Source organism: Dama dama, chromosome 12 (genome assembly GCF_033118175.1).
Source record: "Dama dama isolate Ldn47 chromosome 12, ASM3311817v1, whole genome shotgun sequence".
NCBI lineage: Eukaryota > Metazoa > Chordata > Mammalia > Artiodactyla > Cervidae > Dama > Dama dama.
The window spans coordinates 92,564,737-92,591,077 of record NC_083692.1 but is presented as its reverse complement, the minus strand read 5'-3'; the positions used below and the strand labels follow the sequence as shown (position 1 = coordinate 92,591,077).

The 26,341-nt window shown below is 47.3% G+C and overlaps 1 protein-coding gene across 6 annotated transcripts in view; it reads left to right on the top strand.

The window, feature by feature from the left end:
• PDE8B (phosphodiesterase 8B) overlaps positions 1–26,341 on the top strand; it is a 286,162-nt gene that overhangs the window by 216,614 nt on the left and 43,207 nt on the right. For all 6 annotated transcript variants that reach the window (XM_061158125.1, XM_061158124.1, XM_061158123.1 and 3 more), the window contains exons 9-10: positions 863–951; positions 3,194–3,254. In XM_061158125.1, the coding sequence (XP_061014108.1) occupies positions 863–951; positions 3,194–3,254 (150 nt within the window). The remainder of the gene's footprint in view (positions 1–862; positions 952–3,193; positions 3,255–26,341) is intronic.

The following is a 26,341-nucleotide window of genomic DNA, read 5'->3' as shown; positions in this document are numbered from 1 at the left end:
CTTCCAGACCGCTGCCTTTGGAGCAGGAACTGCCTGGGCATTTTCTTGGAAGCATTCAGATGCTTTCTCTGATGTGAAGGAGTGCGATAGCTTTGCATTTCTTCATTGGGGGACCATTGTATGGGAATGCAGTAAGTTTGTATTCGTAGAAGAATATTAGGGGAGTGAGACCAAAAAGGAAGCAGGACAAGTCCTCCAGAAAAACTTTGCTGGGAGAGTGCTGCCACACACCTGGTGACCCCAGCCCGTGTACCAGTTGGCCCTCCCGTGTGAATGTTTGGGTGAGAAGAGCATCTCACGTCCTGATTCGGCCACTTCCTCCCAGAAGCAGTGGAGGTGCCTCAGGCTCTTCGTCCTGCCCAGTTCCCCAGGGTCTGGATGCAGGAGGAACCTCACACTCCCCGTTGCCTCATCCATGGAACCTACCAGGAGCCAGACTGAGCCCAGAGAAGGCTTGACTAGAGGCCCCAGAGGATAGTAGAAGGGGAGTTGAGATAGATTTATAACCACATTTTCTACTTCCTCTTGTGGGCAAATTAGTTGGCATTGCTGAGCCTCAGTGGACAGATCTGCAGCTGAAGGGGGATGAGTACCAGGCTCGCAGGTTGTCATAAAGATCTCAAGAGAGACCTTGAAGAATTCCTCGACCTGGTGCCACCACACCCATGGGGCTGAGAGCCCAGCGCCTGGGACGGGCAGCCTGGCTGTGGCTGGGTCCCGTGACTCAGCGCCACGATGGGCACAGCTAGAGAGCGGTGTTCTGTGAGGTGTGGGAGTCTCACTGCTGAACGTGATGAGACCCTCTGTAGGAGCCGAGAGCACCCGGACGGAAGGATCTTGAGAGCTCTCTTTGTCCGTGTAGGAGTGGCAGGGGGTCTACTACGCCAGACGGAAATCCGGGGACAGCATCCAGCAGCATGTGAAGATCACTCCAGTGATCGGCCAAGGAGGGTGAGCACTGACTCTTAACCTCTGCTGTTTGAGGGGCCCCTGTGGGCACTGGGTCTGTAAATGGGAAATGCAAGTGGGTTGAACCCGCCAATACAATAGGATTGCGTGTGTATATAATGCGTGCCAAGGCCACCTCTGCGCAGCCACTGAACAAATCATCCCCTCTTCTCCTGCTTGTGGGCCTTAGGGAGCCTCAGCCCAACTGTCCACCTCCACCTGGTTGTCTGCGGTTGTCCCCACGCCCCAAGGAGCCAGTTTGTAGACCTTCCCTGTCATCACTGCAACTACATAACATCGGGCCTCTTGGGAGCCGAGCTCCTCTCCTTGGGGTACCGGCTCTGTGATGATCTCGCCAGGCCTCGGGGCTCGTTCATGAGGGGAGAGCACGAGGGTCATGCTTAGGAGAGAAAGGTGTCTGACCAGAAGCTGAGGCAGCTGATTCCATGTAACCTCAGCTTACCAGAGGAGCCTATTCATTTGCAGAGAAACAAAGAAAATAGGCAATTCCTTTTCCTTCTCCCAGTTGTTCTTGTGAGAAGGTTTATGGAGCCAAACAGGACCCCCTAACAGTACCCCACCACGGAGCCTTTGTAAAGGAGCCTACAGTCAACCAGCCAGCCTCACAGTAGAGGTGTACAAGGTCCACACGCCGTTGGGTGGCATTTTGGAAAAAGAGCAGTTACGGTGTGAATGACCAGAAAGGGGAGTCCTGTCCTGACTTGCTGTGTGTGTTAGTCACTCAGTCGTGTCCGACTCTGCGACCACATGGACTGTGGCCCACCAGGCTCCTCTGTCCAAGGAACTCTCTAGACAAGAATACTGGAGAGGGTTGCCATTTCCTCCTCCAGGGGATCCTCCTGACCCGGTGATCGAACCCAGGTTCCTGCATTGCGGGAAGATTCTTGACCATCTGAGCCCCTGGGGAAGGTCGGAAGACATTCTGTAGCCAGCACAGTGTCTGCAGGTTGCTTCCCCTCCGATTTTACTTCCTGGTTAGTTTTGAAACTGTTCCCTGCTCAGTTCAGAGACCACTGCCCCAGGTTTCCTGCTCCTCTGCTTCACCCCAGGTGGTGGGGGCACTGGCATGCCCTGACGGGGGTCGTGAGCGTGCAGAGAAAGGCCCCCGAGGGCCCCTTCACCCCACTGAGCACGCAGGCCTCCGCGGGGCCATGTCCAGCAGCAGTCAGAATTCAGGGCCACGCTGGCCATCACACTATTGTTTCCGACTTCATCCATGGACTGTGTTTTCAACCTGAGATGCACTTGTGTGATGTGTGTGACCAGAATTATTAGCTTACAAAGCAGAGGAGACCATATTACTCTTGGGTGATTTCTGTCAGGATGAGTTTTTCTGATCTTTCTGATTTTATGGGTAAGAGCAAGAAGTTCTGTTGTCCAGAGGCAGTGTTATTTTTCCCCCCAATATTTCCCCCCAGTGAATTATCAGAAGAAAGTCTCATTAAGGGTAGGGACATTGTACCTCTTCCTATTTAGTGAAGCTCAATACAGAATAACCAGCATATTCGATTCTCTCTTCAGAGTCCTCAGAGAAAGCTGAACCCAAGAGAGACAGAAGCAGAGCCACAGAGGGGCATTACTGTGAACCCTAATGTGGCCTGCGAAATTCTGCTCCACTCTGGAGAAAAGTCTGCTGATCTCTGTGTAGGACTGAGGCACCTGTTGTCTTTTCCATCTCCTTGTGGTGATGACCAAGACCACAGGCAGTCTTGGGATTCTGTCCATGACCTTAAAATAAGAGGACTTTTCTCTGCCCTGAAAAATGCCATCACGTACAATGACCAGGCTATGAAAGAATGTGGAATGTTAAAAATAGCAACCATGGACTTTGCTCAATGTCCAAATGAGTCTTGGCCTTCTATATAAGCTCTAAAAGTGTTCAGGTCTGCAGAATTAAAACCCATTTTGCTTCAAGTAGCATTTCATCCTGTCACCGAGGCTGTCTAGGAAGTGGCCCTCAGGAGTCAGTTAGAAATGAAGTATCCATTAAGGGAGTGTTTCTGAGCCGGCTGTGATTAAAAGAAAAGCCCAGTTTTTGAAGGCAGGTGTAGACTGTGTGTAAAAAATGCATTTTTTATAAATTGTGTTTTATTGGAATTTAAAACCTGCCCCAGAATGGACCCTGGAGTTTTACTTGAAGAAGATTCTGTTGATGTTTTCATTTGCTAACTTGTTGAGTTGTCTCGTATCTGACTTGCTAATCATGGATTATTTATGTTATTAGGAAAATCAGGCATTTTGTCTCCCTGAAGAAGCTGTGTTGCACCAGTGACAAAAGTAAGCAGGTAAGGTGTGCGACTTGCTTCATTTGCTTTGTCGGCGTGACCGTGCCCTACCCTCTCACCCTACCCTCTGTGTCTCTCCGCATCTATGGTAGTTGCTAACGTAGAGGCTTTAGGGCCAGATTAGGCTCTTAGACAAATAGTAAAAGAAAAGATTCTCCAGCAAGCCTGTGCACTTTATTAGTAATGCTACATAGGTTATGGTTTAGCTTGTGACTGAACAGCGCAGGACCAATATATTTAATGAGATCATAAATTTTTTTTTCTTCCAAATAAAACCTGTTCTAATTTTCTACTTTAATTTCTTATGTGAAAAGTATATATTTATTTGAGCATTTCAACCCTATAAATTCATGTCAAAAACAAATCATTTCCAGTTAGTACTGCGATTTTCTTTAACCACTGTGTCATGCAGAACAATATATTTGAGTGTTTTCTGAAGTAACAGAATTTTAATAAGTTGCTGTATTTAGGAACTTTATTTAGGTAGTTTTATCATAGAAAACAGCAATGGTGTTGGCATTTTTTTGTTTTTGATTTATACTTTAGTACTGGATTGTGTGTCTTTTCACTTTATGCTTTAAAGTTTGTTGATTAAAAACTATTCAACAAACTTAATTACCAATGGTCTATTTTTTAATACAAATCTATTTATTTAGATATACTCGATGTGCAATATTATGTAAGTTTCAGTACAACATATTGATTCACAATTTTTTAAAGGTTATAGTCCATTTATCGTTATAAAATATTGCCTATAATCCCTGTGTTGTTCTATATATCCATGTAGCTTATTTATTTGATACATAGTAGTTTATACCTCTTAATCCCCTGCCCAATTTTGCTCTCCTCCCTCCCTTTTTCCCACTGGTAACCACTAGTTCTCTATACCTGAGTCTTTCTCTTTTGTTCGTTCATTTTATTTTTTATATTCCATATATAAGTGATATCATACAGTCTTTCTCTGCCTTATTTCACTTCACATAATACCCTCAAAGTCCATCCATGTTGTTGCAAATGGCAAGATTTCATTCTTTTTTATGGCTGAATAGTATTCCACTGTGTGTGTGTGTGTGTGTGTGTGATCTATTTTTGAAAACCTTTCAAACATGGCCTTTGACTTAGATGAAGATTTTAAATGAAGGGACAGTGTCTGTGAAGGATATGAAGGGCTTCGGGGCATAATGCCTTTTCGGGTAACGTGTCGGAGACTTAGGAGGTAACTGGGATGAGGAGGAAGCCCGGCCAGGCAAGGAGGTAAACTAGAAACTGCAGACTGAAGATTCCTGGGCTCCTCCCAGTGAGAAGGTGGCTTCCGAGGACACAGGCGGAGTACAGTGAGCTTCCGGCTGGTATGTAGACCCTTGGCAGGTATCCATGCCCATGCTTCTTTAGAAACTAATGATTCAGCATTTGTATATGTTGTGAAGTGATCACCACAGCAAGTGTAGTTAACATCTATCACCATACATAATTACAAGTTTTTTCTTTTAATGAGAATGTTTAATACCAACTCTTAGCAAATTTCAAATATGCAACATGGCATTACTAACCGTAATTCACGTCATACACTACATCCTCGGGACTTACTTGTTATAACTGGAAGCTTGTGCTTTTTGACCTCCTGCAGCCCTTTCACCCACCCCACCGCCACCTCTGGCAACTACCAAACTATTGTCTGTATTTGTTTTTTTGTTTTAGACTCTGCATATAAACGATGGCATGTCGTGTCTGTCTTTCTTCACCTGACTTACTTCACTTACCGTGGTGCCCTCGAGGTCTATCCGTGTTGTTTCAAATGGCAAGATTTCCTTCTTTCCTATGGCTAAATAGTATTTCATTGTATGTATAGAAACCACATTTTCTTTATCCATTCAGCCATCCACGGACACTTGGGTTGTTTCCGTGTCTCAGCTATTGTAAATAATGCTGCAGTAAACATGGGGTGTATAAATCTTTTAGAGCTAGTGATTTTATTTCCTTTGGATAAATACCCAGGAATGGAATTTCTGGATCATATGGTAGTCCCCTTTTTAATTTTTTTAAGGACTTCTCTGCTGTTTCCCATAGTGCGCCAGTTTACATTCCCAGCGGCAGTGCACAAGGGTTCCCTTTTCTCTGCGTCCTGGACAACTCCTGTTGTTTGCATTTTATTTACTTTTCGGGAATAGCCATTTTAGTGAGTGTGAGTTTATATCTCATATGGTTTTGATTTGTATTTCCCTGATAGTTAGTGAGGTTGAAAACCTATTTGTGTACCTGGAAGTCTTCTTTAGAAAAATGTCTATTTGAATCCTCCATGCACTCTTTTAATTGGATTGTTTGTTTGCTATTGCTATTGAGTTGTATATTTTTTAGATGCTAATTCCCTTATCAACGATGTGATTTACAAATACTTTCTCCCATGTGATATGATATCTTTTCATTTTGTTGATGACTCTGTGCAGTCCCAATTATTTATTTTGGGGGTCTTTTTTTGCCCTTGCTTTTGGTGTCAAAAAATCACTGCCAAGACCAAAGTCAAGGAGCTTATCTCCTATGGTTTCTTCTAGGAGTTCCATGATTTCAGGTCTTATGTTCAAGACTATAATCAATTTTGAGTAGATTTTTGTGTATGGTAAGATAATGGCTCAGTTTCATTCTTCCCCATGTGGCTAGTTAATTTCCAGCACCATTTACTGAAGAGACTATTCTTTCCTATTTGTATATTCTTGGCTTCTTTGCCATAAATTAGTTGACTGTATATATGTGGGTTATGTCTGGACTCTGTTGATCTCCATCAATAGGTGCGTTGATCTGTGTCTGTTTTTTTTTTTTTTTTTTTATTAGTTGGAGGCCAATCACTTCACAACATTTCAGTGGGTTTTGTCATACATTGATATGAATCAGCCATGGATTTACACGTCTTCCCCATCCCAATCCCCGCTCCCACCTCCCTCTCCACCCGATTCCTCTGGGTCTACCCAGTGCACCAGGCCGGAGCACTTGTCTCATGCATCCCACCTGGGCTAGTGATCTGTTTCACCATAGATAGTATACATGCTGTTCTTTTGAAATATCCCACCCTCACATTCTCCCACAGAGTTCAAAAGTCTGTTCTGTATTTCTGTGTCTCTTTTTCTGTTTTGCATATAGGGTTATCGTTACCATCTTTCTAAATTCCATATATATGTGTTAGTATGCTGTAATGTTCTTTATCTTTCTGGCTTACTTCACTCTGTATAAGGGGCTCCAGCTTCATCCACCTCATTAAGACTGGTTCAAATGAATTCTTTTTAATGGCTGAGTAATATTCCATGGTGTATATGTACCACAGCTTCCTTATCCATTCATCTGCTGATGGACATCTAGGTTGCTTCTGTGTCTGTTTTTATGCCAGTACCATGCTGTCTTGACTACTCTGACTTTGTAGCATAGTTTGTAATAACAAAGTGTGACACCTCCAGCTTTGTTCTTCTTTCTTAAGAATGTTAGAAAAGCATTCCAGAATAACAAAAGCAACCATGTACTTTTTTGTAAGATTTAGTTCGACATAAAAATGCCTCCATCAGCACGGTTTCATCTGGAATCAAGCGGCTTTCATTATTGACTGGGGGATTTTTGCAGAAACTGATACCTGTGGGGTTACTACACCTCCTGTCAGTTATGTGTTAATACCAGAAGTCCATGCAGAGAAGCAAGTCCTTGGAGACCTCTGAGGAAGGAGGGGAACTGACTTTCATAGGTTAAAAAAAAAATTCAGCCGCCAAGTTTAGACCTTGCAGGCGGAAGGATGAGGTCCACTGAGAGGTGCAGTGGGTGCAGGGAGAACCGTAGGACATCCTGGTGGCTTTCAGAGGCACACTAGTGAACCCAGGCAGTGCAAGCCCGCATACGGGCCGTGAGACCGCAGCGCAGGACCAGGCCCGCTGGGGCCCGTTCACACCTTTTCAGAAATGAGTCAAGGCAGCCCGCATCCAAAATCAGGTGCAGCCTGCGCCGCTAGCCAGGCCTTGCTCCTCCTGCTTCGCCACTTTCTCCTTTAGTGAATGGGACCCTGTCTCCTGCTGTCATTCTCCCTGCAGCCCCAGGTCCCCAGATTCTGCCAGCCGTCCGTGGTCCAGCCCAAATAACATCAAGTTCCAGTTCCCTCCTCAAGCCCCTGAAGTGCCTTCTTTGCTGCGCATCATGCCCACCCTAATGATGCTCCCCGAGTGCCTCCTGCCTCTCCTCTCCAGCAGGGCCCTTGGGCTGTTCCTGTCTGTGTGTGCCTGTGCTGCCTGGCACTTAGCAGGTTCCCAAGCTGTCGGTGAGCTGGGGTGGACGTGAACGGCCCGCTCCTGGCTTCTGGCCACCTGTAAGCTCTTCCTGCCTCACGGAGTGGAGCCAAGCCCTTCGCACAGGACTTAGGGATGCAGAAGAAGAGGGGCCACCTCCTCTTTTCTGAGGCTCGAAATAGAAATGTCTTTACTGCCATAAATTAGCTGCTGTTCTGAGAAGGATGAAGACGCGGGGCTCGGATGTCCTGAGCCATTGACGTCACCTAATGGTGCTACTCTGGCCTGGAGAGACACTCTAGACTTTCCGATAACAAAGGATTTTTATATCTCTGGCCAGCCATGGTGTTTTTCCTCCTCATCAAAGGAGGCTACAGTGAATAGTGATGGGTCTGTGACAGGAAGGCTCCCTGGGGGGTGGGAGCAGCCCATCTACAGGCAGCTCCAGTAGCACTGCTTTCTGGGGTTTAGCCCTGACGTCAGAATCCGCCCATGGGTCTGCATTTTAATAAAGGATGAAATTGGAAGCCAGGCTGCTGTCTGCTGGTGGTGCTTGACATCGGCCAAGATCTTTTTTTCCTGGAGCTTTCCTAGAAGCACAGCCCACCTAATAAACAGCTCCTGAAGAGTCCCTTGTTCCTGTAAATTTTTGCCAAAAGGCTGGAAATGCCCCCGAGAGGTTTGTCTGCCGTCAACATCAGCTCCCTCTGCAGCACTCTCACACTTTCTCCCCAGTTACGTATTAATATTAAACAGCTGTTCTGTCTGGTTCCAGGGACACAGCCTCTGCTCCAGAAGCCGTGGGGTCCACAGACAGATAGACAGGACACATTTCTAGAGCACAGCGTGGGGAGATGTGAACCGGGTGCTAGAGAAGCACAGAATGCAGGACCGCATGAGGCTGGCTAGGGTTCTTTAGGTGTCCTCTAGGACAAAGGGCTGCAAGCTACGGGCCAATCATGGCCTGCTTTGTAAATAAAGTTTGATTGGCTCACAGCCTCACTCTTGGTTACACGGCACCTATGACTGCTTTTCTTCTACAACAACAGAATTGAGCAGGTACACTGGAGGCCATGTGGCCAGCAAATCCTAAAATAAATGCTCTCTGGCCCTTTATAGAAAAAATTTGCCTACCTCATTTCTAAAAGATGATTTTCTTTCTTTGATCTCCTACTTTCTGAGGTCATGGGCCATCTGCCAGTCCCCTGGAAGGGCCCCCTCCATGCCTGTGGGATTTCAGGGGTCTGCAAAGCACAGTCCAGGGGTCAGACATGTATAGCGGAAGGAGGCTTCCACGATCCCAGCTTTACACCAGCTCTTCCTAAGCTGGCCTGGTCAAAGCAGAGGGGGTCTCCACATTGCCTCCCCCATAGCACCCACCCCCGAGCCCAGGTTCAGCACAACCCACATTCTCATTTCTGCAAGCCTTGGCCATTAGAATACAGGGAGCATCAATCAGTTTAGTCGCTCAGTCATGTCCGACTCTTTGCGACCGCATGAATCACAGCACGCCAGGCCTCCCTGTCCATCACCAACTCCTGGAATTTATCCAAACTCATGTCCATTGAGTCGGTGATGCCATCCAACCATCTCATCCTCTGTCGTCCCCTTCTCCTCCCGCCTTCAATCTTTCCCAGCATCAGGGTCTTTTCTAATGAGTCAGCTCTTCACATCAGGTGGCCAAAATATTGGAGTTTCAGCTTCAGCATCAGTCCTTCCAATGAACACCCAGGACTGATCTCCTTTAGGGTGGACTGGTTGGATCTCCTTGCAGTCCAAGGGACTCTCAAGAGTCTTCTCCAACACAACAGTTCAGTTCTTCGGCACTCAGCTTTATAGTCCAATTCTCACATCCATTCATGACTACGGGAGAAACCATAGCTTTGGCTAGACAGACCTTTGTTGGCAAAGTAACATCTCTGCTTTTTAATAAGCTGTCTAGGTTGGTCATAACTTTTCTTCCAAGGAACAAGCATCTTTTAATTTCATGGCTGCAGTCACCATGGGCAGTGGTTTTGGAGCCCCAAAAAATAAAGTCTGACACTGTTTCCACTGTTTCCCCATCTATTTGCCATAAAGTGATGGGACCAGATGCCATGATCTTAGTTTTCTGAGTGTTGAGCTTTAAGCCAACTTTTTCACTCTCCTCTTTCACTTTCATCAAAGAAGCTCTTTAGTTCTTCACTTTCTGCCATAAGGGTGGTGTCATCTGCATATCTGAGGTTATTGGTATTTCTCCCGGCAATCTTGATTCCAGCTTGTGCTTCATCCAGCCCGGCATTTCACATAATGTACTCTGTATATAAGTTAAATTAGCAGGGTGACAACATACAGCTTTGACGTACTCCTTTCCCAGTTAGGAGCCTGTCTGTTGTTCCATGTCCAGTTCTAACTGTTGCTTCCTGACCTGCATACAGATTTCTCAGGAGGCAGATCAGGTGGTCTGGTATTCCTGTCTCTTTAAGAATTTTCCACAGTTTGTTGTGATCCACACAGTCAAAGGCTTTGGCATTGTCAGTGAGACAGAAGTAGATGTTTTTCTGGAACTCTCTTGCTTTTTCAGTGATTCAGAGGATGTTGGTAATTTGATCTCTGGTTCCTCTGCCTTTTCTAAATCCAACTTGAACATCTGGAAGTTCACAGCTCACATACTGTTGAAGCCTGGCTTGGAGAATTTTGAGCATTACTTTGCTAGCATGTGAGATGAGTGCAATTGTGTGGTAGTTTGAGCAATCTTTGGCATTGCCTTTCTTTGGGATTGGAATGAAAACTGACCTTTTCCAGTCCTTTGGCCACTGCTGAGTTTTCCAGATTTGCTGGCATATTTTAGGATTTGAAATAGCTCAATTCCATCACCTGAAATTCCATCACCTCCACTAGCTTTATTCATAGTGATGCTTCCGAAGGCCCACTTGGCTTTGCATTCCAGGATGTCTGGCAGTAGGTGAGTGATCACACCATCGTGATTATCTGGGTCATGAAGATCTTTTTTTGTGTAGTTCTTCTGTGTACTCTTGCTGGGGAGCATAGCGCTCCCCAGTGGCAGGCTTCTAGCCCTGGGGTGAGTGTGGCAGCTGGTGATGTCCGTCGGACATCGTCACCTGGTCCCTGTCTCATGGAGGAGGGGGACACGCAGTCACAGCGAAGCCTGTGGGAGAGGCTCATGTCTCGTGTCCAATAAGAGGACTTGGTTTTGTTGTAAAGTCAAAAAGCACAGCCCACCCAATGAGCAGCTCCCGAAAAGACTCCCTTGTTCCACGGGGTAATAGCAGGAGAAAATCATGGCCGGACTCGGAGGAGGTGGTCTGCTTTCTGACTAATCAGCGTTCCGGGACATAGGCTGGTTGTGAGCAGACAGACCAGCTTGACCTGGACTTTGCACAGGGCTTCCCAGACCTAGACAAGAGAAGTTCCTGCCTTCGGAGCTGCACGTTCCGCCTCCTCACCCTCATGACAGGAGGGTTGTTTCAGCCCTGGAAAATAGGAAGGGCATAATCTCTGAATGAAGGAGAGCTATTTAATGTGAATCCATGTGGCTTCGTGGAGGCTTTGTTTCTGTCAGTGAAGACGTGTGCAGTCGTCCTCACAGACTAACATCAGTATGGGGACCGGCATTTGGAAGTGCCTGCTTTAAAAGCACCTTCACACACGGGACTTATTTTGGGGATAGTATAGGCAGAAATAGGGACTGAATTGGCCAAGTTTGTGGTTATGAAACCTTGCTTTGAGATAAGCTTTTCAGGATTCACACTACCATGCCATTTTATACAAGAGACTTGAATGTCTGTGGATTTTGATATCCATGGGGGTGGAGGATGACCGGGGGTGGGTCCCATGGATGCCAAGGGATAACTGTATGTTTTATAGTAAACTATTTAATCTTGAAATTGTTGTAAAGATTAGGGGGAGAATAGAACTTTGCTGTAATAATAATGCATAATACTAAGCCTGCCATAATCGCCTAAAACAAGATACAAAGGATGTAGAGTGCCAGGGAGGGAGAAGAAGGAATGGAAGATTAGTTTAGTGAAGATTTAGTCTTGTGAAGATTTGAGTGGGGAAGGAGAAATGGAGCCCTGAAGGTAGAAGCAGTGGGGAGTTTTAAGGTATCACATTAGGCTCAGTGTGGGAAAGAATTATTAGAATTGAAGTGGAATTGGTAGCCTTTGTGGGTAGTGAGTTTGCTACTGTGGGAGGTAACCAAATAGAAGTACACTGAGCCTTCAGTGGGAAAAGCTGTCTTGGAAAGTCACTCATTGGCCAGAGGTTAGACTAGAGCAGTGGTTATCTAAATGTGGTTCCCAGGAGCAGTAGTGGCTCCAGGAATTTGTTAGACTTACAGAGCTCAACTGCAGAATCAGAATTCAGTGGGTGGGCCCGGGCAACCTGTTTGTTTGTTTATTTATGGCTCTGCTGGCTCTTCATTACTGCGTATGGGCTTTCTCTAGCTGCGGTGAGTGAGGACGACTCTCTAGCTGCAGTGCGTGAACTTGTTACTGCGGTGGCTTCTCTTGTTGAGGAGCACGGGTTCTAGGCGGGCGGGCTTCAGTGGTTATGGCATCTGGGCTTCATTCTCCTGCAGCATGTGGGATCTTCCCGGTCCAGGAATCGAAGCTGTGTTCCCTGCATTGGCAGGCAGATTCTTAACCACTGGATCACCAGGGAAGCCCCTGCCAATCCGTTCTAATAAACCTTCCAAGTGCTTCTGACTCACTCTGAAGATTAAGCACTACTGGCTAAGAGGAATGGTTTCAATACTCTGTTATGTGAGTTCCAATCACAGGTTGATGAGCAGAGGCTGTTCTGGATTTGATACAGTCAGGAGCTGGTTTTCACTTCTGGCCCTCCAGCTTTCCCCTCCTGAGCTTGAAGCCCATTACCCAGGCGGCTCAGAATCCTGTGTGGCAGACGACCCCCAGCATGCTCCGTGTTTGCCCAGCTTATGCCCTAGACCTGCCTGTCCCGGACTGAACTGCAGCTCATCCAGTGGTAACGTTCTCCAAGCATGAACCATCATGAGATTCCAGGAACTTCGTATAAGAAAGAACATAGATTAGCTCATTAAAGATCTCTCAGTCGCATGATGACTCCATGTTGAAACGATAACATCTTGCACATACTGTGCTTAAAATGTTAAACTAATTACACCTGTTTATTTTTTAATGCAGCCACTAGGAAATGTAAAATTATATATGTGGCCTGCATGTGTGGTTCTCATAATGTTTCTGCTGGTGGTCTGGCCTTTCCCTCCCCTGCTGAATCCTACCCCAGGCCTAGTTCCCCGCGCCCTCTCAGTGGCGATGGGGGGCCCGCATGGCTGTGCGCACAGTCCAGCTCCCGCAGCGAGTTGGCGCAGACTCACCGGGCCTCCCAGGGCCCTAGGAGTGCTTGCCCGTGACGTGACGGGTGCTGAAGCAGACCTCCAGGGACACTTCTGTTTGGGATGGTGTAAGGGTCACCTTTCGTTTGTTCTCAAACTGCCGCAGAAATCTGTCGCTTTCCAAAGCTGTAGGGTAGACAGTGGGGAGCCAGGGCCCCCTCCCCCCACCCACTGCCCCCACGGCCCCGGAGCTCCCACCCTCAGGCCGGCCTTCTCTGGGTGTGCCTCGCCCCTTGCTGCCCTGACCTCTAGTCTCCCCCATCCGGCCCCTCCAGGCAGGCGGCCCAGCTGATAGACATCTGCATGATTTGGGTGCTTACCCCCAATATGCACGGAACAGGGGCTTCATGCTCAGACAGCCTCTTCCCACCGCACTCTCTGTGAGACAGGATGAGTGTGGCTGGTGCAGGGAGCCAGGAGAGAAAGATGGGGAGAGTCACTTGCTGTTTCTAGTCACTGCTGATCTCCGGTGATAAAAACATGTTTTCAGTGCATCCTAAATTCCCACTATTTAAGATGTGTCGCATGGGGGTTTTTTGTTTTCTATTTCCTGTGTTAACATAGAAAATGTATCCATAGAAACAAGGTGGGGAGAATTTTTTCCATAGCCTCAATGCATTTATTACTGATGCCTCTTTGTATTTATAACACCATTATACTTCTGCATCCTAAAAATACATTCTTCAAGTTTCTGGTCTGTCAAGGACCTCAGCATCCAACTAATGCTTACTTGGATTTTATTAGTGTGTTGATTTTATCCTCACTTTCTATACTGTTGCCTTTTGCGGCAAATATATCTGAGATGCACTTCTCCTGCCCATAAGAACACAGAATCACAGAGTTGTTGGGAAGATCATCTAGCCCATTTATCTCCCCCTGATATGTAATATATGTCCTCTTTAAGTGAGTATTGTCTGGATTATCTGTGTCACCCAGTTTTGAATCATGTAGACCCTTTGCAGCTTCCTTCAACCCAGGTTCTCTCCCCTCCAAGAATCTTCCTGAACCTGCCTGCCTCCTCTGTCTCCACGGTGAGGGTGATGGTGACACTGTTTTTCTGTATCATCCATATGCCTTAGGTCAGTTCTCACCTTGGGCCACTGCGCGTGCCTGGTAGATATCAGGGAAGTATTTTGAAAGCTAACTTTTACTCCCTAGTGCAATAACATTCAGAAGGTATAGGAAATCAAAGGGACAGCCTTGTCTGGTACCAAGTTATTATTTATTACATGTAGAGTTTTGGTCTGTACACATATCACATGCTGCTACGAAGAGGATCTGCTATGTTTTCCCATGGCGCATATCCAAGTGTGAATATGCAGGAGAAGGAGGACCCTGCCGCTGGAAACACGACTGGAGTCATCCGTGAACGTGGCTGCTCACGGTTAGAGACGTCCTTTATGTCATCGCTGCGTCACTGCAGTACCACATCTGCACAGATGCACTTGACTCACAGTAGGTGCCCCAAATATTTGTCGATAGATTTAGTAAAGCCACTAAGTAAACACAATTTTTCCATTTAGCTTTAGTACATATTTACACGGAGCTATTTAAAGAAAGGCCTCTAGTGTTGCAAAACCACAGCTTTTCCTGAGAAACCACACTGGAGCAGCCAAAACCCTGAGCAGCGAGGGGTGCGTATCCGAGGGGTGTCTCAGGGTAGGACACCCCGGAGCTCCCAATGGGGAACAGGGCAGGATGCTGAAGATGCAGCGTGGGGAAGCCATGGCTCGCAGGAGGGAGAGGGGGCCTTAGGCCTGGCGCTGGGCACAGCGAGCTTCGAGAGGCCGCAGAAGCTGAAGCCGAGAGGGGGCTGACAGGGGGAGGAGGGACCGAGAATATTCTGGGCACGTGTGCCTGCACCGACACCAGGGAGAGGACGCTGCCTCGTTTCGGGTGGACACGGGAGCTCCGTCCCTTGTGGGCAGCGGGCCCGGGGCTGTGTGCCCTCCGCTGGAACGGGACACCTTTGCCCTGCTAGTCCTCATCCAGTTTCCTCTTCCACAGCAGGAGGTATTATGGGGCTTCCCAGGTGGCGCCAGTGGTAAAAAAACAAAAAAAAAAACCCCACTTGCCAGCAGGAGACATAAGAGACGCGGGTTTGATCCCCGTGTTGGGAAGATCCCCTGGAGGAGGGCACAGCAGCCCACTCCAGGATTCCTGCCTGGAGAAGCCATGGACAGAGGAGCCCGGTGGGCTACAGTCCACGGGGTCGCAAAGAGTCAGACACGACTGAAGAGACTTAGCACCAGCAAGCTAGCCTGTGGTGGGGACAGCCAGGAGGCGGAGGATGGGAAAGTCAGAGGGGGAGGAATTCCTGAGTCCAAGCCGGGAATCCGGTTTCCCTCTGTGTGAGAACCCCTGCCCGCGCACCTGGGACAGCCTGCCCCATTCTTGGCGCCCCAGTACCAAGGCCCAGACAGGAAGACAAATCTGTCTGGCTTCAGAACAGTCAGATGACCTGGTTTGCTGATCAATGGCAAACAGACATAGCTGAGCTATTTCTTAAACATTAATGTTGCCTCTTGATCTCTGACACATTTAAGACAACTGGTATTTAAAGAGGAGATTCTCTGTTGGTCTTTGAGAAGAAGGGCTTTCCTCTCAGAGTTTAACTAAAATTCCCAAGGCTGCATTTTTGGATGACTGGTGTCATTCACGCTCATGATAGATATGTATTTTCTAAGTGAGCAATATCTGCTCACTGTGGAGACTTAAAATAATTCAGCACAAGAGGTTTTTACGTTACCTTAGACCTGACTTCACTCTAGGACATGCCTGAGCGACTGAACTGAGACCTGATTTAGGTTAAAGTTTTACTTAACCTGTTTTTATGCAATTTATGAGTATTAGCAATTGATAGGACATTGTTCTTTTCCCAGAGCAACAGTTGGTGGCTGCCTCCTCTGGAGGAATTACTTCACTTTACACTGAGAACTTTTCAGTCTCGGGCCTGTGGTCTGCCTAAGCTGGGCATTCATTCCTCTATTCAGTAAGCAGCAACGGCCTTCCAGCACTGTGGCCTGTAGAAGAGACAGGATGGATGAGAATGCAGTCGCCACGTTTTACCCCATGAGCTGAAATCCTTGGCTTAGCTAACGGGACTACCCCTTCCACTCAGACCCACCACCCCCAACCCGGGAATCAACTTCAGAGCACCTTTACTTTCCTCATCTCCCTGCATTCTTGAAGCCACTTCGTTCTGAAGACTGTGTCTTCCTCGCAGCTCTTGACTTCATGCCCTCTTCTCCCTGCCGGCCCCACTCGTCTCATCCCATGATGGCCTCTTGCACTAGCATGGTTGTCTTGCACGAGCGTCCTGGCTGCTCTCTCTGTCTCCACTTAGTGGTATGCAGGGACTGCCTCATACAGGCTCATGAGAGCTAACCGTTTAATTTTCTGGAGTTTTGTGAGTCATTATTAAAATTAAATTACAGAATCATGCTGTTAAATTTTTAAAACAGGTAATAAGTACTCAAAAGTCTACAACTTATTGAGTGTTACTACATTTTACTATTATCTATGCTCTTGAGGTTACTTATATTTCTTTTACCTGCATGGGGGAAGTGCAATAGAAAGTAGCTCACATCTTCCCAACCCATGTTCAGTGATATCATGTTGGTAGCTTCAAACAGCAATGGTGGGAATATTTTTAGACCAAGGAAATCAGTAAATGCTATAAATCAGGACTTTAAAAAAAAAAGCAGTTTATTATTTTAAGTGATCTTCTTAATATTATTGTGGTGAAAACAGGGAACTCCCCCTCCCTCCAAAGAATGTTTTAATTTATATTCAAGTATTTGTTAACTACTCTCATCTTAAAAATCTTTCTACAGCATCATACACCTTTGGAAAGTTCTGAACAGAGAAATTCATTACAGGAAAAATGCTCAGGAAAGACATGGTTTATATGAATAAAAATAAAAAAAACTTTACATGTGTGACTTAATCTAGATCACAGTTTTATCTGCATTGGCTCAGCTTTTTAAAACTGAGACATTACTGACAAATAGCACTGTATTAGTTTTAAGTGAACAGCATACTGATTTGATAGACATACAGTGCAAAATTATCAACACAGTAAGTTAACATCATCACCACCCAGTTGGAAATTGTTTTTCTTTTGATGAGAAAATTTAAGATCTACTCTCTTAGCAAATTTCAAATACACCATACAGTATTATTAATGTATGCTAGACATATATCCCCAGAACTTGCTTACCTCATAACTGAAAGCTGGTATCTTTTGATCACCTTCACTCATTTCACCCACCTTTCAACCCCCCGCCTCTGGCAACCACCAGTCTGTTCTCTGCAGATATGAGATCAGGCTTTTTGTGTTTAGATTCCACATATAAGAGATATCATAGTATTTGTCCTTCTCTGAATTATTTCACTTGTCATAATGCTTCAAGGTCCAGTTATTGCAAATGGCAGAATTTCCTTCTTTATTATAGCTGAATAATATTCCATTGTATATATAAATGCAGGAGATCCCGGTTTGATTCCTGGATTGGGAAGATGCCCTGGAGAAGGGATAGACTATTCTTGGGCTTCCCTGGGTTATCTTTATTCATTCCCAGATTTTCTTTCTTCGTTCATTCATTAGCAGACACATAGGTTGTTTCCACGTCTTGCCTATTGTAAATAATGCCGCAGAGAGCATGAAGGTGCATGTATCTTTGCAAGAGAGTGATTTCATTTCCTCAGAATAAATACCCTGAAGTGGAATTCTGGATCATACGATAGTTTCATTTTTAATATCTTGAGGAATCTTCATACTGTTTTCCAAAGTGATTGTACCAATTTGCATTCTCACCAACAGCACACAAGGGTTCCCTTTTCTCCATATCCTTGGCAACACTTGATGTTTCTTATCTTTTTGATAATAGCCATTCTAACAGATATGAGTTGATATCTTGTTGTGGTTTTGATTTGCATTTACCTGATGATTAGTGTTATTGAGCACCTATTTGTAAACCTGTTGGTCATCTGTATATCTCTTTTGCAAAAATATCTAGAGAGATCCTCTGCCCATTTTTTAATTGGATTATTTATTTTTTGCTATTAAGTTACATGTGTTCTTTATTTTGTATATTAGCCCTTTATCAGATGTGCAATGTTTTCTCCCCTATAGCAGGCTGCCTTTTTATTTGGTTGATGGTTTCCTTTGCTGTGCAGAAGCTTTTAGTGTGATGCAGTCCATCTGGTTTATTTATGCTTTAGTTGCTTTTGCTTTGGTGTCAGATGGACACGACTGAGTGACTCAATCACCATCGCTGTTACAGGGTAAGACTGGGTCTTTCTGTTGCTGCCTCTGTGCTATGCCCTTGGGGGACAGCCTGTTAAGAACTATTTTTCTGTTTGCTGCAGTCCCATGGAACCTCTGAAAGATGCCCTGCTGGCTACCAGAGCCAGGTAATCAAGGGGTGTCCCTTGGCTGGCAGCCACAAAAACCAGGGTGCCATGTATGTGCACCAGCTCCTTTACAGGACTTTGCTGTTGGTGTTCAGTCACGCAGTCGTGTCCGACTCTTTGAGACCCCATGGACTGCAGCACGCCAGGCTTCCCTGTCGTTCACCACCTCCTGGAGTTTGCTCAAACTCAAGTCCATTGAGTCAGTGATGCCATCCAGCCATCTCATCCTCTGTCGCCCTCTTCTCTTGCCTTCAGTCTTTGTCAGCATCAGAGTCTTTTCCTGTAAGTCGGCTCTTCACTTCAGGTGGCCAAAGTATTGGAGCTTCAATATCAGTTCTTCCAATGAGTATTCAGGGTTGATTTCCTTTAGGATTGAATGGTTTGATCTCCTTGCAGTCCAAGGGATTCTCAAGAGTCTTCTCCCACACCCCAGTTTGAAAGCATCAATTCTTTGGCTCTCAGCACTTTTTATGGTTCCAACTTTCACATCTGTACATGACTACTGGAAAATCCATAGCTTTGACTAGATGGACCTTTGTCAGCAAAGTGATATTTCTGTTTTTTAATACACTGTCTAGGTTTGTCATAGCTTTCCTTCCAAGGAGCAAGCATCTTTTAACTTCAGGGAGATGCCAGCAGCATGAAGCAGAGGGAGAGTGCAAAAATGGCCTCTGCTGGCCTCCCAGTCCCTGGATAGTATTGCAGTTGATCCCAAGATCTGTGTTAAATTTGAAGCCTGCCCTTTAGATCAAAGCTTCAAGATAAACAAATAGACCTCTTTCACAGAAAGACTGAGTGAATTTCTGTTTGCTGTCTGCTCTGGGCCCTGGGGTTTAGCCATGGTGAGTTCACATGGGCCCTTTAAGAACCATTCGTTTCCTATAGCCTTGCAGGTCTCATGGATGCAAGCACTGTTGGCTTTCAAAGCTAGACATTTGGGGGTCCCATATCTCAAGTGGAAGTTGCCAGATGTGGCATCCAAACTCTTTGCTTCTCAGGAGAAGCTGGGGTTTCCACTTGATTCTGCGTCGCCATGCGGGGGGTAGGGCTTGTGATCAGATGGTTGTTCAACCTCTCCCCACAGCTTCAGTGTGTGATTTCTCATTCACTTGTTGTGTAGGAGTTGCTCAGCTCGTTTCCGGATTCTTTCCAGAGGGAATTGTCCCCTATGTAGTTGTAGATTCGGTGTGCCCATGAGTTGAAGACCCTCCCATGTCACCATCTTGAACCTAAAAATTTCCAGGATTTATTTTTTGGTTGATTTTCCAGATTTAAGAAAGTGATGGAGAGCATGTTAATCATGCAGATTAAATTTAAATAGGCATCAAGTCTGCAGCAGTTTCACTGTGAATAGTGCAAAAAATTAAAGAAAGATATCCCTCCAGTATTCAAAAGTTAAGTGAATGAACAGCGAGGCCTCTCACATCACTGATGAGGAGGTGGGGCTCCTGTGCGCCTCGTGTCTTGCTTCCATCTCACTGCTCCGTGTACATGAAAATATCACCTCGCGTTCGGGTTGAAAATCCACTCATTTATCAGCTGCAGCCATACTTAGGCCACTCAGGCAGGAGCTCAGAGAAAAGTCAACAAAAGTATTTTGTGAGAATCAGTTGACTGTACGGAATTTATGGTAAAGAGTATTTTATATTCTAGTATTATTTGGAAACTCTGTGCTACACATCTTTTTAGAAAGTTGACGTTTTTTTTCCTTAAGGGACCAGGTGGTAAACATTTTAGATCCTACAGTCTCAGTTGCCTCTGCCCATCTCAGCTCTGCTCTTGTAGTAGGAAAGCAGCCAGAGGTGATGTGTAAGTGAGTGGTCAAGGCTTTGCTATAATGTTATATCTACAAAACCAGATGACTGGCCCCTGGACCATACTTTTCTTTCTTTTTTTTTTTTTTTTTTTGGACCATACTTTTCTTGTGTCTGCTTTCCATCAGTAGAATGTGGGATAGAGGTAGCTATGGATATGTATGCATTTTTCAGCCAGTTGTTAAGTCTTTACCCACACACATAGATGATCATCCCATCCAGGCCACAGTCCTCATTCTAAAGTGTTCCCCAGGGGCTCCTCATGGTCTAAAAAGCATCAAGCATCTTTCTGGAGCAAACAAAGTCTCCTCTGTGCTCCTGCATGCCCCCCACCACTTTCACTGCACTTTGTTGAGCTACTCCAGGCTCTTACTAGTTCCCTAAACACACCAGTTTTTTCACGTGTCTGGGCATTGCTCCTACTGCTCCCCACTCTAACCTACTCTTCCTTCCGCCTGGGGCACTCTTGCTTGCCTGACCCAGGTCAGGTTTTCCCTCTGTGCCGTTTGCCTGGCCACCCTCTCCTCCTCTCTCCTACTGAGTGCATTGAGCTCTTCTGAAAACCCCCTGGAGGACAGGAATGGCCACCCACTCTGCCAGTCTGTCCTGTGGATTGGCAGGCTGCAGTCCATGGGTCACAAAGAGCTGGCCACAACTGAGCAACTAACACTCTGGCTTCACTTCTCACACTAGACCCTGCTTGTCAAGGGCAGCTCATGTCCCAGCATCCTGCCTCCCCATCTCCTGCTGATGCTACTGAACTCACTCAATACAGTCTTTGTTGATCATTTTATTTTTAATTAACTAATTTGGCTGCATCAGGTCATAGTTGTGTCACGCAGGCTCTTTCATTGTGCCGCACAGCCTCTGGTGCGAGGCTTCAGGAGTTGCAGCATCCGGGCTTAGTTGCTCCACAGCGTGTGGGATCTCAGGCCCCTGAGCAGGGCTGGAGCCTGTATTCCCTGTGTTACAAGGTGAATTCTTAACCACTGGGCCTCCAGGGATGTCCTTCACTCGTAAGTTCTGATCAGTGGAGCTTGTCAAGGATCTTATGTTTTTAAGAGTCATAATAAGGTGCATCATGTATTGAAGACTTTGTATCCCTTACTCTGCTGGTATTTTTCATACATTAACTCCTAAAATTCTCATTGCAACTCCATGAGATAAAATGGAGTAGATATAATGACCCCCATTTTACAGGTGAGGAAACTGAGGCCTGGAACAGTTGCAGGTAGATGCTATGTGGCAGAACCAGAATGCACATCTTGGAGTAGTTAGCAGTAAGGTTATAAAATAAATACAAGTGAATATTATGGGTAGTTACACAAAAAAAGGGTTTCCTTCATAGCTCAGTTGGTAAAAGAATCTGCCTGCAATGCAGGAAACCTGGGTTCGATCCCTGGGTCAGGAAGATCCCCTGGAGAAGGAATGGCAACCCACTCCAGTATTCTTGCCTGGAGAATCCCATGGACAGAGGAGCCTGGCGAGCTACAGTCCACGGGGTTGCAAGAGTCAGACGGGACTTAGCGACTGAATCACCACCACCACCATACAAGGGAAAGGCTACTCTTACTGGGTAAGCTGGGGGACAGCTTCACGGAGGAGGTGTTGACGGAGGTGGGATAGAATTCATCCTTGGGGAGAAGAAGCCCATCCAGGAGCAGAAAGATAACCAGAGGCGGGAGAAGCAGGAGTGGTTGGCTTGGCCCTGCCCTCCTGTGTGGTGCAGACCAGAAGAGATGCAGCTGACAGTCAGGCTGGGGCTCAGCCTCTCAGCTGCCCACCCGCCTTTGCCTATCTATACCCTCCTCTGACAGTCTGTACCCTCCCCCAGGTATATCAGGGTCTAGGGACATCCTGGTGGGTGTTTAGATCAAAGTAAATTATGTCATGTGCTCCACACCCCAATCCAACCTCCACGTACCAATGAAATCAAGTTCATGCATTTGAGGTGCCATGAAAGTAAGTTACATCAGGGCATGTTGGGGGCCCAGGCAGAATAAGAAGGTAAGGTAGCAAAGTGTCCACAGAGGAGCCTGGAGACTCTTGAGAAAAGCTGGACCCCGGTATGTCCACTGCTTGTTGAAGGTTATTGAAGCTCCAGGACCAGGTACTTGTTAGGTGTGCGGTAATGTCCTTTGAGTGTTGTCAGATCTAAGCAGTGCTTCAGAATTCATCTTCCCATCATATTTGGACATATGCAGCCAATCGAAGCTTAATACCCCAACCACAGTGCCTAAAAGATCCAAATCCTTTGCCTAAAAGATCATTTGTTTCAACTATAGTCAGAGCAGAGTTCTGTCTCTGAGGATTTTATTCCAGCTTGTGGACCTTCACAAATATAATGTCTCTTTTAAATAATTTCTAAGAAGAAAATTCCAGTAAGTATGCTCTCCTCCAGTACCATCGCTAGAAAAAGGAGCAAGAAAGAGGAAGATTTTTTCCATTATAATGGTAAAGGGCATGCTTTCCATTATACTTGCTCTGCCCCATTTTGGAGAAATCTAACTCTGGTTTGCTGAAGGCTGGGTTTCTGGTTGTGGTTTCAGAGCCCGGCTCCAGGGAGCTGAAGAAAGCATGCCTTCTTCATCTTCATGTCCACCCTGTCCTTAAGTTTAGCGTCACAATGTAACTAACATGTGTGTGTGCTCAGTCATGTACAACTCTTTGCGACCCCATGGACTGTAGGCCACCACGCTCCTCTGTTCATGGAATTTTCCAGGCAAGAATACTGCAGTGGGTTGCCATTTCCTCCTCCAGGGGACCTCCCAACCCAGGGATTGAACCGGCATCTCCTGCTTGGGGAGGCAGATTCTTTAGGCCACTGCACCACCTGGGAAGCCCATCACGGTGTAAGGAGTAGGGTAAATAATACTTTTCCTTATTACTTTTAGTTAAGAAAGGTGATTGTGGGCAGAGAACTGAACAGGTATGGCACGTACTCAGGGGTAAGAGGGGAGGAAGTGAACGGCCTGGCTCAGCCCAATGCCACTTATTCCATGGGTGCTGGTTGAATTGTTACATCCTGCGCATGAATGAGAACCGCGGGACAGTGCAGAGAAACGACAGGTGCAGCGTGCTCTCAGGCGGCTTGGAGTCTAGGAGAGGTTGGTCAGCGGGTTTCAAAGCATCCCAGCCATGAAAGTGAGTTTAAGGGCCTAAGCAGAGAGCCTTGACTCGAGTTACAAAGGGAGAGGGAGGCAGGTTCGGGACAGGCAGCGGATAATCCGCGTGGAGCACAGGGCCACGGATGTCCCTACAGGAGGAATGTCACAGCCACCCGCTAGCCTGAGTGAGCACCTGTGAGCACTCGTGCTAAATGGTGAGGGGGGTGGTCAGGTTAGGTTAATGCAGTGGTTCTGAGTCTTGGCTACATGTTGGAACTACCTAGAGGGTTAAAAAAAAAAAAAAAAAAGATTCAGTGATGCCTGAGCCCCCAGAGCCCTGATAGAAGGGGCAGGGGTATAGACTAGGCATGGGGTTTCTAACAGCTCCACAGCAGACTCTAATGTACTTGTCAAGGTCGAGGACCACCAGGCTACAGAGTGGCTCAGATCTGGTGTGATGGGTTAGGTTCGTCTAGGGAACTTTTCTGCTGGACGTTTTATGGGGGGAGAGGAGTGTGGTTTGACCAGAGGACCGTGGAAAGGTCAGCGAACAGAAGGATGGCCTGTGTGTACTTCACACAGGGGAGGCCAGGCCACCGTGGAACTGCCGAGGGTGAGGCCAAGCCTTCCTCATCTTTCCATGTCCCCCCCCCAGCCCCGGGCCTGGGCACGCAGGAAATGTCTGTGGAATGGTTGTTTGCAGCCTGCAGGAGCGAAGCCTTGGGGTTTGGGTGGCAGTGGTTTCTGCGGGGACTCGTCCACAGGCGGCGTCTGGACTGGGAGGCCCAGGGCACTGACCTTGAGTTCCAGTAAGTGGGCAGGAAGGGCTTCTCGGACAGGCACTGGCCCTAGAGAAGGCTGGTGGAGGAAGCGCTGTCTCTGCCGGCTCCAGAGCGCTGTGGGGGTGGAAACCCTGCCTGTCTTCTCAGAGGGCGCCTGGCACGCAGGGCGGGGGCAGCGGGCCCCCAGAACTGATGGATGATGTTCCCGGTACTTGTCCCCTGACCTCAGATTGGTCTCAGGCACGGGAGCTGCTGTATCCACAGCGGCTGCCCCGAAGGCCTCTGACCTCCTGGTCACAGGGAGACTTGGGGACACATGCAACACAAAGTAAATTCAACGGTCTGCCTCCCAGGCCCTGTTATGTGTTAACTGGCAGTATCCTTCTTTTCCATTTCTCTTCCACATGAACACTTGGTGGCTAGGAGATCTGGTTGGGGAAGTAATGGTGTAGGTGGGATTCATTTTCTGTTTCCATTTATATGGAAGAAATTCACCCAGTACCCTTGAGGCCATGGCAGTGACTTCTTTTTAACTGTTTTCGATAGCTCATCGACCTTATGGCTTTCCAGGGCGGAAAAGCCAGGTCTTGTTTCCCTGGCACGCATTCCGGGGTCACCTGGTGCTTCCCTGGAGGGAGCCAGGACCGTGCTGCGGGGCGGGCCTGGGAGCTCAGAGCCTCGGAGCTGGCCTGAGGGCTGACCCGTGCCCTCTGGCCAGGCTCCGGGGGGAGCTTTCTGCTTCAGAGGAGATCAGCCCTCACCGTGGTCGCGGCTCTTCTCTGGGCCTGAGACCCGCAGCGCCTGTGCTTGGGGCCATGCCTTCCCGCCGGCTGACCAGGGCCGGGGCGGACCTGGGCCAGCCCCTGTGTGCGCGGCCTTGTCTTACCTTTGGATAAATCAGCAAGCGTCAGGGGGGAGTTGTTTGAGCGCTTGCTCCAGAGTTGATTTCTGGCGGGCATTAAAACTAGAACATCTTTACAAAACCTAACCAGGATTCATGGGGCTTCAGGGTTCGGGGACTTGCTCATGACTGAGGCGTCGGGTGCAGAGCAGGACAGAGGCTGGGGGGGACCCGGGCGTCCAGGCCCGTGTGGGGCCTCTCGACTCATCAGCTTCCCTTGCAGCTGGAGAGTAAGCTGATGGGGAAGAAAGACCTTCAGAAGTGGCTTTGAGACAATATTGACTGCTATTTGTGAACTTACAAAGAGTCATGTTAGTTGCTCAGTCATATATGACTGTTTGTGACCCCACGGACTATAGCCCACCAGGCTCCTCTGCCCATGGGGATTCTCCAGGCAAGAGTACTGGAGTGGTGCCAGGCCCTCCTCCAGGGGATCTTCCCAACCCAGGGATCAAACCCAGGTCTCCTGCACTGCAGGCAGATTCTTTAGCATCTGAGCCAGTATGAAAGCCCACAAAGAATTTCAGTTCAGTTCAGTCACTCAGTCATGTCCAGTCTTTGCAAACCCATGGACTGCAGCACTCCAGGCCTCTCTGTCCATCACCAACTCCTGGAGCTTACTCAGACTCATGTCCATTGAGTCAGTGATGCCATCCAACCATCCTCTGTCGTCCTCTTCTCCTCCTGCCCTCAGTCTTTCCCAGCATCAGGGTCTTTTCCAATGAGTCAGTTCTTCACATCACGTGGCCAAAGTATTGGAGTTTCAGCTTCAGCATCAGTCCTTCCAATGAATATTCAGGATTGATTTCCTTTAGGATGGCCTGGTTTGATCTCCTTGCAGTCCAAGAGACTCTCAAGAGTCTTCTCCAACACCACAGTTCAAAAGCACAAAGAAGAGAGGGTGTTGAAATTTGGTTTCCTGAGAAAACACAGTATCTTTCCTAAAAAGGGAACAGAGAAAAGGAAAGGAAAACCACTTGTCTGGATTTGTTCAGAATGAATCCCGTCCTTCTGCAGCTGAAGGTGAGCCAGAGTCCTGATGCACTCTCCAAGGTGAGGTCTGCATTCCTCCTGGTTCAGGGGTACAGAGAGAGGGCGTTACCCCTCGTGGAGGGCGCCGTGAAGCAGGGCTGTGGCTTCTGTGGCTGATGGAACATCTGGCCCAGAGCACGCTCTCCAGCTAGTCTGGCTGGCAGTACCCTGACCTTTAGTTCTGGAAATACCAGTTGTAGCCTGGAGAAGTTTGCGCTTTGCTGAGGCTCTGACAACACTGAGTCGCAGACACAGGTGAGTTATCTGTGCGTCTTCTCATCTGTGCGCTGGCTCCCATGGCTGTCCCATTAGAATGCGACTGTCACCTCCAACCCATCGGCAGGAGCCAGTGAAGATGGCCTGGCCTTTGTGACCAGTCTTCCCCCATGGGCGGATAGGG